Genomic DNA, 13,959 nt, shown 5'->3' on the forward strand with positions numbered 1-13,959 from the left:
TAAGTATCTAATATTTGTAAATACTGTACTAAAAATACTGTACTGTAAAAAAAGTGCGAAAAATAAATAAAACGACGTATAATTATTTATTTGTTTTATTTCCATACAGAATATGTGAAAATTTAAAACAAGCTAATATCACGTGAATATCACAATTCTACTTGCGCTTACCTAAATTAACAGAGATCATTTTTATGTAAAAGCATTAAATTTTTATATAAGATAAGAAAGTACGATGAGAATAGAAAAAGGAATAATGTTATAGGATAAAACGTGGTTTTTATATGTTACACTATTATTTTTAAGTTCTGGCTTAGGTGTAGGGACTTCTGTCATTGTTTCTATTGTAGTGTCTATTGTTTCCGCACTTGTCGTTATTGTTGTTATTTTGTCGCTGACTGGTCTAGGACTAGCGTTTTGTTGTAAAGCTTCAGCTGTAGGTAGTTCTTCACTGGGTTTTACAGGTTTACTCAGTTTGTCCGTCTTTAATACTTCCAAGCCTTTCCGTATATCGTCTGATGGTGAAATAATATCTCTCCTCGGGATCATGTCCATTTTTTTTGTGGTTTCATCTTCTACTTCATCTCCTGTAGACGCGACTTCTGTAGAAGACAGGTTTTCATCGGTTTCCTCCAGAGCCGGTTGGTCGCCTAACATGATTTCTGTTATATCATCGGAAGTGACGTTACTAGGGACATTAAGTTCGCCATTTTCAATCGCCGATACATTAGTAATTATAATTGTGTTTTGGTCATTCGACGGTAAAAATTTGCTTGGTTTGATTTGTGTTCTTTTCTTAATACGTGAAGTTTGTGTTTTTGATACGAGCTTGTTAAGAATCGCGAAAGCTTCTTCTTCTCGTTCCATGTTAGGACCATTGCACAAATCACCCCGACACGGACAGGTCATCTTCCAGGTCCTAGTTGAATTGCAGAACAGTGGGTAGCACTCGTCCTGGTAAATTTTCACACAAAGTCTCGATTCGATATATGCTAGAATAGGAAGTTAAAAGTTAATAATGATTTAAGTAAAATATGTTTACAATGATGGGAAATGTAATTTAATTCCTTAATATATTGAATAACATTTTTAAAGTGTTAATCCACACTTAAGAAAGAAAAATACTTTTTAGACACTATATAAGGTAAAAAACTCTCGCTACGTTCTAGGTAATTTGAATGTTTCAAATAAAAATATTGATTAATATTGTAAAGAAATACGTTTTCATTAAGACATCTTTGAATACGAGTCTACGTTTAGGTCAAACTAAGTGGATGATGTTGGTTAGTGGGTCACATCGGGGCCCTCTACGTCAGCGGATATACTAATTTATGGCGGTTACGTATGCGTATTCTTAGAATGGAAAAAAATGTGTTTTGTGATTTGATCATCGTCATCAATCATTTATATTATACATCACTGATGAAAGGAATAATGAAGGTGCAGTTTTATTTTAAAAAATAAATATTTAAATTATTTCATTTTCTCTCCGCCTTTGTGATTAACTTCTTTCGGCGTACCCTGCTATGAGGGGTCATGGAGACGTCATTGGCTGGCCCTTAGCTGTAAACAAGATAGGGACCACGACTATTTTCAGGAGGACACGGTCACACCTGGTCCCCCTATTCCTACTCCCATGGATAAACTATTAGGCTGAAAAAAAGTAACATAAAAAGATATTACGTGGTGCAGTAGCGATAATCGCACAATGTGGTAGTTCGGGCTCGCAGGTGGTGACGTGGTTGCCGGCGGCGTCGCAGGGGGGAGCGCGTCTGCTGCGGTGCACTTGTTCAGCTAGCGGTCCGCACCAATAGCAGCTGCGGGTCTTCTCTGTTACGACGGCATCTAAAAAACAATAAACTTGCCTTGTTACCTGTTTAGTATGGCTTGTGGGAATTATTTGTATTTTCTAAGTATAAATATATCGATCGTCTTTATATAAATGGACTTGGATGTCAAAAGAAAAGTTTGAAAGTATGAAGAAAATCTTGGTCTTAAAAAATAAATAAAACTACAAAATATAAGTGTATAGTAGGTATATACTAGGTATATATTTAAAATTTATTTTTAACAGCAAGATAAACAGTCTGCAATTTTTTTATACTTTATTAATGAATTATTACCAATAAGGCCCTGGGAATAAAGGAAATACCGAATTCTGGAGGTAGATTTTTGAAATATTTCATACATATTTCATGAGATTAATTATCTTTTTTGATGTACGGGACCCTAAAAATAAAATAAAAAAAAAATAACATTTCAATTAATTACTAACTTTAATTAAAGATAAGCATTGATACGTTTGCATGTTATATGGCCTAAACAAATATTAATTTAGGCGTGAAGGACCTTATATACAACTGTTAATTAAATGTTAATCTATACTCGATTGATGAGTTTAAAATATAGACAGTCTTATGAGTAAATACTATATTAAAGTTAGCACGCTGTATCCCGCATATAGTGTCAATGCACCGTTCTCTAGACCCCGGTGAGTTTTTGAGATATTTCTATTGAGCAGCGGAATTTAACACGTCGCTTAGTGCTGTGCTTGTGCTTGGTGCTGTTAACATAGCGAAGAAATGAAAATACTTCTTTTCATTCAAGCTAACATTCCTGACTATATAATTCTAATTAGATTTTGTACATGTATTTTATCTCCTTTATTTTATAAATAAATTTTATCTGACTAATTTATCCGACTAATTTATAATTTTTACGTCCGTAGCTGTAGCGGTGGTACTATACGAATTGAAGAAATGATATTAGTTTTCATGTATGTTAAAATTATATTAAAAAAACACAATATCTGTTTAGGGAAAGTTAATTATAAACTGAAAAACGAATCTTTTAATAGTCAACATTAAGTCGGCTAAAAGTTACTCTCAAAAGTGGGTTAATGTGAGTGCAGTTTGTAAAGAGACAGTTTTCAGAATTTTAGTAAGAAAACAATGTATGGCTCCACTTTTTAAAAAAATCTGTAGAAATATTTTTTAAGAATACCTAGAACCCTTTCCACAATTTCTGTCACATTTTCTAGATATTGTGTGTTGAGTGTGGGAATTTAAAAAAAAAGACTGTAACGAAAAGAGGGATATGACAAAATGAGGAATTAGGTTTTAAAAAAACCTGTAATTTGGATATTTTACCATTAAAAAGGGAAATAAGCCACTTATTTATAATTGAAAGCTCAAGTCCACAGTAAATGTTGAAATATTAATCATCTAAGCGATTACCATTTGTCAATCAAGAGGTATTATGACATCGTATTAGTTTTTAGCCATATACGAAATTAATATTTGTGTTTGTGTTCACGTTTCATAGCAAACGCTATGAATAATTAATATGGATAGAGCCATTTTATTATTAGACTCTTTTTGGGCTTCAGAATTTTTAAATTCTTGATACAGCTATTTAAGGCAAACATATGAGGTCAGGACGCGGGGACACAAGCGTGTGACTGTTAACGCTATAAGTTCAATTTCCACTCGAAGAAATTAAATATATTTTCATATTTTCATTGCGTGACGTGGCAGCGTGGCAAAGCGCGGCATCGATTGAGAACAGAGTGTCTTGACACTAGGTTTGCAGGTTCCCTGTGCCTACCTCTGCTATGTGCAAGATACATCACAAAGCAAACATTTATATACTTATTACTTTTGTTATTAATAAGCGACTAAAATTAATATTAATAGAAAAACAAAGAAATAAAATAACGAGTTAATAAAAAAAAATATCATGAAAAACAATAGTAGTATAAAAATATAGTGAAAGCTTAACCGTTAAACATATTGATAATATATCAAATGATTATCATAAACCATGATGTACTTAAGTAACAAACAACGGTCGATACAACTAGGACAGGGTTCCCTGAGGGTCCCGCGTCAGTTGGTGATCATTTATTCAGTTTTGCGGAAAGACAGCGTTGATTACTCTCTGCAGTGCCACCGTAAATATTGTGCTACGAAAAATATAGTTCTACACGTTCCGTGTCATTTCTAGGAATAATAAACGCTTTTAGAGTTCCGTTTGGTTTCTATTAAATTTATTAATTCTTTTATATAAGAACCCTTATTAAGTATACGTCCGGAATGTTCATTTGTAGTGTTACTTCTGTTTAGGGTTCCGTAAGTCAAAAGGAAAAGTTATAGAATCATTTTGTTGTTCGTTTGTCCGTCTGTTAAGAGTATTTTTCTCAAGATTGCGTAGAGCTAAAATTATAATAATATCTAATATTCAGGTCTATGGTCCCTTGAAATACCGAAAAATGAAGCCTCTAAGTCAACGCAATCAAAAGATACGAGTAAATGCATCGATTTGTATGAAATGTATATATGTATATGTATTTTGTATGAAATTCACCGCGTAATCAAGTCCTACTAGGTCAATTCCCGTGGAAATACAGTTAAAAAATTTGGCACAAAGTGTGAATTTACAAAAGAAATAAAGGAAAATATAGTAAGAGTAAAAAATTTAAAAATATTTAGTTGAAAAAAATCATTACAAACTTATATTTGTCGTTCGTTTCATACAAAATGAGTGCATTTACCCACAAATTTTAGTTTGTAAGCTTTTAAAAGTTGTACTTCCCGTTGACCTAGAATCTTGAAATTGGTACGGACGCCTCGGTAGGCGAATTTGACTCGTACCTAACCTTTTAATAGTTATACTATTATTCTCAGAGTTTAAGATTTATAAGTGATTTCATTTCAATCATAAAATATAATTTTATATATTTAATGAATTAATAAACATTAGCAACCCTTTTATTATACGGAACACATGTACCATCGTAGAGCTCCACTCGCATAACCCGTTTTATTTTCTTTGTGGAGTTACATATATTGCGGTCGCCACACGTAGGACTATAAATTTTTGTTGCTTTATAGCCTTTATGTTGAATAAAATATGAACTAAAAGTGCAGGACCGTAGGTGTGCTATGTTCCAGATATGCATTTTGTCGTTTCCAGTTATTCACTGGGCATACAAAGGAAAATTGAAATATCTGCTCGTGTTTGCTTTTAATATATCCCAAAAAATTGGACGATGAATAAATATATTCTGAAAGTAATTATAGTTTTTTTTAATTTTAAATGTTATTCTTTTGATATATTATCTTTATTTAAGATATCTTGTGTAACTACACGTATAGATTAAAATATTAAGATGTAATTTACAACAACTATTTATATTATATATTTCGTAGGTATATTCAGTATATTCGCCCTGGTGTCGTGTCGAGGCAAATACAGAGAGGAGGAGAGGAGACTACAGTAGAGCGTGAATCCGAAAACAAAATGATATAATAAATGAATGATGTGTAATTCGAGTTTAATGAAGAAGCACAAATCCATTTGAAGGGAGCCTGTGCAAGCTCTCGACACGAAAGTAGGCGCAAGTTGTGAATGTTTTATAGCGGCGCGGGCCGGGTCGAGAGAAATTTAGCACTTGGAGAATAAATTGAACAAGCTTTCCCACAGCGCCTTCCTGGCGGCTCGCTTTGTGAACTTGCCGTGACCTGAAACACGAGTGCCGACGCCTGGCTGCGTACTCCTTATGTATACATGAACATATGTACGGGTGAATATATTACGTTACTTATGTATATTACTGATTTTTAAATAAAGTTTAGTAAAAGGAAATATTTGTGAAATTTAAAATATGTAATAAAATACTTTTTAGAAAATGTAATATATATGTTTTTCTTTCCTAAGTATGGAATAACAGTTTACATATGTAAGAAAAAAAAAATCGACAATAACATGTTGAATTTATACATAGATAGTATATCGTAACAGTGAAAGAAAAAATAAAGTAAATTATTTCCTATTCTATTTTCATTTGTAGCACGCCATTTCTATTATTCAAAGGCTAAACAATGTATTAAAAATTCAGTACTGAGCAAATAATTAATATAATGCATGTACCTTATGACATGAAGCTACCGCTGTTTTTAAATATACTTATTATTGTCACAAGTGGCTGTAAAAAAACTACCAATACTAAATATAATTAATATTTATTGACGTTTATATTTCCATTTCTTCGCCTTGGTGTCTAGGTAAAGCGCGGCGTTGAGATCTGCACGCAGTGCCTCCAGAATTCGGCGCAGAAAGTGGGGAACGGAGTGTCCTAACACAAGGTTCCCTCTGCCTACCCTGCTGTGTGCGGGATACAGCGTGAAGCTGTTTTTTTTTATTAATATTAAATGTATCTAAATATTAGTAAAATATTACTAAGATAATTTTGTAGTAAGAACTGGACTGAACAGTAGTAAGTATATTTCAGAAAGTTGTAGTATACTTTAGACGTAAGTGTAAATTCTGACTTCAGTTCATTTTCATGCAATAAATACTTCGCCCGCTTAAGCTTTTTGTTATATAATAGAAAATCTTTACTTCAATTGTATATTCTATTTATATGCTATTCCAATGTATAAGCTATATTACTTTAAAGTTTCATCTCAATCCGTTAAGTAGCTTTGCGTGAAAGTGGAACAAACATCAATTCTCACAAAGTTTGAAATTTCACATTTATAATATTAGTAAGATATTTTTTTTATTTGAGGAAAAGAGAAGGAGGAGAGAGGAGGTTCTTTTTTTAGTGCGAATATTTTTATAATCCAGCACAAATTTGTATATAGCTTTCTATTGTAGAAAAAAAGCTTTTAATTGTTACATATTGAAGAGAATACATTGCTTATAATTTTTTTTCACTTATTTTATTCAACAAGTACAATTTTAAAGTATATAGTATACATTTTAAAAGCAATGAGAAAAAGCACGTGTCCTGAAGGTCTGGGAAATTATTGAATAAAATATTATCGACGACGCGAGCGATTGTTTCTTTGTATTAAGAATATTTTTTTAAGTAACAAAGACGGCCGTTTTTGTTACTACTAAAAAATATTGACGACACTTTAAATTTTAGTATATAAAATAAACTATTTAAAAGAGGGGATTTTTTCCAAACCTACTAAAATAATTTACACAAAAAGATGTTAAGTGACTTTGTAATCGATTTTTAGATTTGAGTTAAGGTAAACGTACTTACTAAAAAAATTGTATCTATATGTAAAATTTTATACTAGAAGATAATTATTCATTTCCATAGCGATATACGTATAGATAGAAGATAAAAGTAATGGTGGCTTTCCATTAAATGACAATATGTGTCATATAATTCATTTTATTCAATTCATGACCTTAAACGGTTTTTTCTTATAAAATGATTCGGTTAATGTATTATTATATATATTTTATTATCTTTATTTATTGCCCTCATACATTTTCCGTTTTTTTATAATATACATAAAAAATGAGTTTTCCGAATTCCAGAGGCATTGCGTGTTGAATTGCGATACTCAACACCGTGCTTTACTTCGACACCAGAGCGAAAAAATAAAATATGGATTTTAAATAAATATCCTCGAGTGGGAATCGAACTCATACCACAACATGACTTTATAATAGACATAGAAAACTTAAAGTTAAGACAATTCTTAATCTGTAGGACATTCAAATGTATGAATCGATATAAAATTCTCTTTTTATTAAAAAAAATACATTCACAATTATGAAAATATTCTTATAAAAATGCGTAAAAATAATATTTTCTTTTAAGAATTATTATTTGATAAACTACGTAGAGATTCTTCAAATAGCTTTTGTCAATACCGGAACATACGTCCTATTGGGCGAGTTCCAGGAAGTACTTGGAACGGTAAGAGTTTTCTCCGGCAAAATGTTCGTAAATTGGTGTGTTCCTTTAAATTATTTAGACGTCTGCAAAAGCGATGTGTCCCAGTTACGCCAGTTTATGTAAACGAATGTCAGTTAACATTGACTAATGTTGTTTCCTAACAATATGTTATTATTTTATGAGCTCATGTGGTACTTAATGTTGTTTTAGAATTTTATTTCACATTCTCATTTGATACTTTTCCACTTCATCCAGTACTTTGTTGATTCGGGATAGGACCAAGACCATGATTCACGGGTTTTCTTAATGATATTTATTTAGTATGTAGGCAACGTAGCAAAAGTTTGACTTCTGTCAGCTAACTAGTATACATATACAATTATATTAAGATTTAAATATTGCTTGCTTATTATTATATAGTTTATACGTTTGCGAGGGTCTCAACAAGACACATAGTTTTTACTTTATCCCACACATAGAGGAAAATCTTTGCACCTAGTGTTAAGAAACTCCGTTCCTCATTTTCTGTCGTATTTTGAAAGCGTTGAGTTGAATTGCGGAACTCAACGACGCGTTTTGCCTCGATACCAGAGTGAAGAATTGAAAATATTAAATATTTAATTTCCTCGAACGGGGATTGAACTCACAACTGGCAGAAAATATATAATATAAATATATTTATTTCGGTTTAATATTAAAAAATGGTTGCGCAAATAAAACATAAACGCTTCAAAACATTTTAGTATTTTTACTTATTGGATAGCAACTCACCACTTAGCATAATGAAAGCCAGACCGCTCAGTAGAAGCAATCTCGACGATGGACCACAAAACTTCGTTCCCGCCATCTGATACCAAAGTGTTATTATGAAATTAATGTTTCCATCTAACAAAAAGCGAAATAGAATTTAAAAAATAAGAAAATATTTTCGTTTTTATATTAAAAATTCACAAAAGCCAAATCGTTTTAATTAATTTAAGTTATAAATATTAATAGATTTTTTTTTGTCAATTTTTAAAATTAATTTTAAATTATTAAATTTAGTACCTTATTTTTTTTTATATACTGTCAGTCGTGAGTAGGACAATGGGTCACCGCACGCGTGGCTACGCGCGGACTGCGCGCTGTAGCTTGTAGAGGTGACGTAGTGTGTGACGTATATGTCATTGTATATACGTTACATTAATACGAACTAATTGTAGAAACTTTTAAAGTTAATTTTATTTGTTTTTTTTATATGGTAAGTTGTACTTGTGATATAATATAAAATATAATTATTTTCTATTTTTCTAATAGTTAATTATATACATTTTCACTCAAGACTTTTGTCTGGTAACAAGACAAAGCGCGGTGTTGGGTTCCGCTACTCAACAAGGAATATCTCAAAAATTGGCCGGAAAATGAAATGCACATTACACACACACTATCTACCTCTAAATTTTTAATTTTATGTTATTATTAATTTAGTTATATGTTTTCTATTAATTTTGTACTGTATTTTTTTTTTCTGTTTCTACAATTAATGCAGAAAGTGTTTTGGTAAAACAGGCCATCTGTTACAATTACGTGTAGTAGTCATACTAATAATTTACTAGGGTGGTTTCATTAATTTCTATGTAGCTTAATAGTACGTGAAACAGAAATGAATATATTAAATTATTAATATTTTATAAGCATTTTGTTTTCTTTATCATTTAAGTAGAACGTAGCAGTTCATATAAAAATAAACTAGTAACCTTTTCTTCTTCTTCTTTTCTTATCTATATCAGCGAAATATATTTATCTACGAGCTGTGGCTTATGCGTGAAGAAATTAAACAAAAATATAGATAGCAAAAGCCATCAGAGATCTGGCTCTTACCATTATCATTTCACTTATTTCCTCGACAAAAATATGTATCCCGCATACAGCAGGGTAGGCAGAGGGTACCTAGTCTTAAGACATGACATTTCGTCCACTTTCCGAATCCTGGAGACATTGCGTGATGAATGGCGGAGCTCCACCTTACTAAAGCAATAATGTAAGATATAACCCTTTTACTAAGGCTCTATAACAGAAATTGAAAGAATAGCTCGTTAGTGTATATTTGTGTTCGACTTTTCCATGGATATGGTAGTATTGTGATGTAGGTCATCGGCGCATCCAGCCTGCATTGCGACGCCCTCGCCGCCTTATCAACTTGCCGCCGCATCATTCATGATGTTCTTGTAAAACGTAGTTTGCATTATTTTAAATTATATTATAATGTATAGAACTTGTTTTTTAGTGAGGTGCCTACTAATTCTGTTTTTAAATTCTTTGATTATTTAATGATTTTAAATTTTTCTGTTTCCAACTTAATTATGTATAAAATGTCTGGATGAATATTTAAATGCTGGATGGAAGTTCGTACAGAGCTTATAACTTAAATGTGTACATAGTAAGGAAATAAATTATAACCTAAAAAATAACATATTTGTAACGTCTTGTAAGTGTTGTAAAATGTTAAATATTCATATAAATTATAAACTGGAACCAAAATATCAATATTAAAAACACGCGTATCTACATATATCTCAATACTTATAAACTTGTTACGGGGGTTGTGAAATTTGGGGGAGCGTCGAGATTTATTTAAAGGTTAGGCGGGACGGTGTTCCATCTTCATTCCGCACCTCCGGGTGACACTGCTGGAGCGCTGGTACGCGAGGTGGAATAAATACGTCTATTTGTATAGATTTGCAATCAACCGAGGGTCTGGGGCAGCCAAATGGTTGTTGTATGGTTGGAATTCGCAAATTACGTATTGGAACCATTTTAATGTGAAATCGAATGGAAATGCAATTACTTTGTTTGATAAATGAATGTAGGTGGTATGTTGAGTATTTTGTAATAAGATTATATTATTTTTTTGTACTAGTGTCGTTTGTTTTAGTGTTCTTTTCATTTATTTTAGCGTAATTCAATTATTTAATTTCAGCTATTATAAGATTATAGAATGGTTAAAATAAATTTTCATTTTAAGATACCAAAGAACCCAAGGCAAGTTGCAAATTTTTTAATGTATCATGGATACTAATATAAGATCATATTAATAAACAATAGTTATACAGAAGGCAGTGTTACTTGAGACGGCACGTATTGTGCGGCGGTTCCTCTGTCTGGAGCCCTAACCACCGATGGCTTGGACCCTCGTCCCGCCCTCGGAAGAGTGGTTTTTTATATTTTTAAATGTATTTTTTTATAATAATTTATATTTAAAAATGTAAATTTGATTCACTAATTTAATAAAAGTATATAAGTATCAGTAGTAATAGTCTATACTCTATACTAATATAATAAAGCGGAAGAGTTTGTTTGTTTGTTTGTTTGTTTGTTTGTTTGAACGCTAAGATCTCTGGATCTACTGGATCGATTTACTTTGTTTTTGTTTTGTATGAAAGTTGCACTCTTCAGAAGTGCTATAGGCTATATAATATTACATTACACATATATACTAATAATACTTTCTAATTTGACATGCAATTTATTCTGCCATGTTAATAACAACCGTCGTTGCTAAGCACCGGTTTGCAAAGTTTCTTTGTTGTTTTAAGAAAACGTCACCCAAAATGAACTTATATTTTGATATTCATCCTTATAAAAATAAATATATTATATAATATTTAATAAATATTCTTATAGTTCAAGCAGGCGTAGCCGCGTCCAGGTCCACTAGTTATTAATAAAATTTATGTATGAAAAATATTCATTCGTCGAACTATTTTTATAAATATAAATAAATAAGAAATTTTCTTCGCTATAAGTACTAATATGTATATTATTGCTGTCTTCGATGTATTTTAGCTATAAACTGTCTGTCTAAACTATAAAGATACGACCGACAGCTGCCATTTGAATATTTTATATTCATACTATAATATTTTCCAACGTGTACTGGGAGTCGGGATGTTGTTTATGGATCCGATAAAGATATTCTTACGAAAACTAAATGGGCTCCAAAGGATAACCATATACGTACGTCTAGCTACCATTTATATGTAGTGTATTTACTAATACTTATTTATTAATATTCTTTTAATCAAAGATGCTGGAGTCATGTCGTGTTGAGTGGTGGAACTCAACGAGCTTTGCCTCGACTGCAGACAGAAAAAAAATAAAATATTAAATATTTTTCCCAAGTGGGAATCGAATCCACAACCTATCGCGTTTACAATCACTAGCTTGTGGATCTGCCCCCCACTGGCCTCGAAAAAATGAAAGTAAAAGTAATTCATTAAACAAATATTGGCTTAACACAAAATGAGACGACAATGAAAAGGACGTCCGTTGCATATTTTACAAGCGTTGCTCAATTGATCGCGTTGAACGCACATGCAAATCATTTAGGTATTTGCCGACCATAACGTCCCTGATTTTATTATTATTGGGGACGGGGACCCCTGGCTCGCTGGTTTCTGTTGTCATGCAAGAACAAAGTCTCGCCAGTATTTTATTTTTCATATTTTTCTTTTCCTCAAGCTTGCCAAGTCTTTTCATTTTAGCGGTCAAAGGTAATTTTTCTTTGTGCCTGTCCTAAATTGACAGAAATAAACGAGTTGAAGTTGGGTTATAACTTAAACAAGCGAGTCTTGTCGCGCGTAGTGGAATTCTGTAATGACATTTTATAAAGTAATTGTGTAAAAAAAGTAAAGAAACTTAAACAGAAATATAAGAAAGAAGGAACGTTTGAAGTTTGAAATTTACAGGTGGATTTACTATTTCATTTATATCTTTTAAAATTATAAAATATTAAAAAAAACTCGTACAGAAATATCTTTAAAAATAATAACGTGGAAGTGAGGCTGCCTTAGATCTCATTCCGTTTTTGGTCGAGATATTTAAAGTTATAGTACAAATTATATAAATCTTATTTCAGTTCAGTTAGCTTTTTCCATACTTTTTTGTTATCTACATTTAGCATAAGAAAATTATTATTTAAAAATTTGAACGTAGCGGGATTTTTAATCCACGCCTTTAAAATTAATTCGTCTAAGTTAGAGCTCTTACCAATTTAGCTTATCATCTTATCACGCTATGCTAAAATTCTTATACGTCTATTATATTTTTTTATTTCGTTAGCATCTCTGTAAGGGGGCTTTTAAATACCCTAAAGATCATTAAAAATAATACCGTCAGATAAAATGCTATTTTAAGTTCAAGAAATGAAAATATTAATAAGTAATAATTTACTTCCTCGAGTGGAAATTGAACCCACACCTAGCGCAACCGCGTCTCGACGGCCTCATTTATTTTAAATATTTTTGAATATTTTGATTTAACCTGTATTTTTTAAGTATATATAAGCAATTAATATTGGTGTTGCCCCTATAAGTACTCTATAGGTACACCGGTAACTCAAATAAAGACAAGCGGAAAGTGAATAATAGCCTGGAAATAGTCCGTACATCTCAATCTTAGCCCTGTCCTGTTTACACGCTGCTTGAGATACGGTCTTTATTGAGAGAAAAACACTCTTTAACTGATCACATCACGATCAGCTCCACAGTATCCTGCATACAGCAGAGTAGGCAGAGGTAACCTAGTGTTAAAACACTTCGTTCTCCCCCTACCAGTTGATTTTTTGGTTTGGTTGAGGCATTGCAGATTGAATGGCGGTACCAGGCTTATGCCTTGGTGCCAGAGCGAAGAACTGAATATATTAAGAAATAAAAATTAATTCCCTCGAGTCGGGATCGAACCCACAACCGTCGCGGTACAAACATACTATTTAATAATTTATATAATAGAATATTTAATTGCTTCTGTTGCATTATAATTAAAATTAAGCAAGATTTATTATAGTATAACTTAGGTGTTTAGCGATGACAGTTGTCCTAAGAAGTAAATAACGTAACGAACTCGTGGTAGCAATTTTCAAAGGGGCTTACTTGGGACTCGTACATTTATTGCGAATGCGTATACATTTATCTCCGTTACATCGTGTTCGTGAGTCGAAAGGGTTCTGTAATGTGACGGTGCTCACAGAACAATGGGGTTGTCTGGAATGTCAGGTTGATTTGGGTAATGTCGTCCGAGTCTAGTGACTTCCCACGCTAAGCTTCTGAAGATAATATATAAAGAAACAAAAGACATGTTCAAGAAAAGGGCAGATATTAATAAAATAAAAACAATAAAGAAAATAATAATTTATAATGTTATTTTATTAACCGACTCTCAAAGAAAAGGTATTCTCAATTCGTCAGAATTTTTTTATATTCGAATATCCTGATAAA

General features: G+C 31.9%; 2 protein-coding genes across 2 annotated transcripts in view; one reads left to right on the forward strand and one right to left on the reverse strand.

The window, feature by feature from the left end:
• Positions 1 to 6,169, forward strand: part of LOC146536238 (inhibitor of growth protein 2) — a 57,512-nt gene extending 51,343 nt beyond the window's left edge. The window contains exon 6 of the transcript XR_014878236.1: positions 6,147 to 6,169. The gene's annotated coding sequence lies outside the window, so the exon portion shown is untranslated. The remainder of the gene's footprint in view (positions 1 to 6,146) is intronic.
• On the reverse strand, positions 80 to 8,858 carry LOC146536246 (uncharacterized). Its single transcript, XM_085189771.1, has 4 exons — positions 8,753 to 8,858; positions 8,477 to 8,552; positions 1,684 to 1,845; positions 80 to 992 (listed from the first exon to the last, which is right to left on the reverse strand). Exons 2-4 carry the CDS (start codon positions 8,550 to 8,552, stop codon positions 214 to 216), a joined length of 1,017 nt encoding a protein of 338 aa, XP_085045897.1. The 5' UTR covers positions 8,753 to 8,858; the 3' UTR covers positions 80 to 213.
• Positions 8,859 to 13,959: the final 5,101 nt, after the last annotated feature.

The sequence above is a fragment of the Heliconius melpomene genome, chromosome 9, assembly GCF_056956725.1.
Source record: "Heliconius melpomene rosina isolate 202511_hmr_F chromosome 9, ASM5695672v1, whole genome shotgun sequence".
NCBI classification, from domain to species: domain Eukaryota; kingdom Metazoa; phylum Arthropoda; class Insecta; order Lepidoptera; family Nymphalidae; genus Heliconius; species Heliconius melpomene.

Bases quoted from the DNA above. Each gene is read 5' to 3' on its own strand.
- LOC146536246 (XM_085189771.1), bottom strand. From the start codon at position 8,552: ATGGCGGGAACGAAGTTTTGTGGTCCATCGTCGAGATTGCTTCTACTG. The intron at 1,846-8,476 runs GTGAGTTGCTAT...ATTGTTTTTTAG, and splicing joins GGCTTTCATTATGCTAAGTG to ATGCCGTCGTAACAGAGAAG. The intron at 993-1,683 runs GTAATATCTTTT...TTCCTATTCTAG, and splicing joins GATTATCGCTACTGCACCAC to CATATATCGAATCGAGACTT.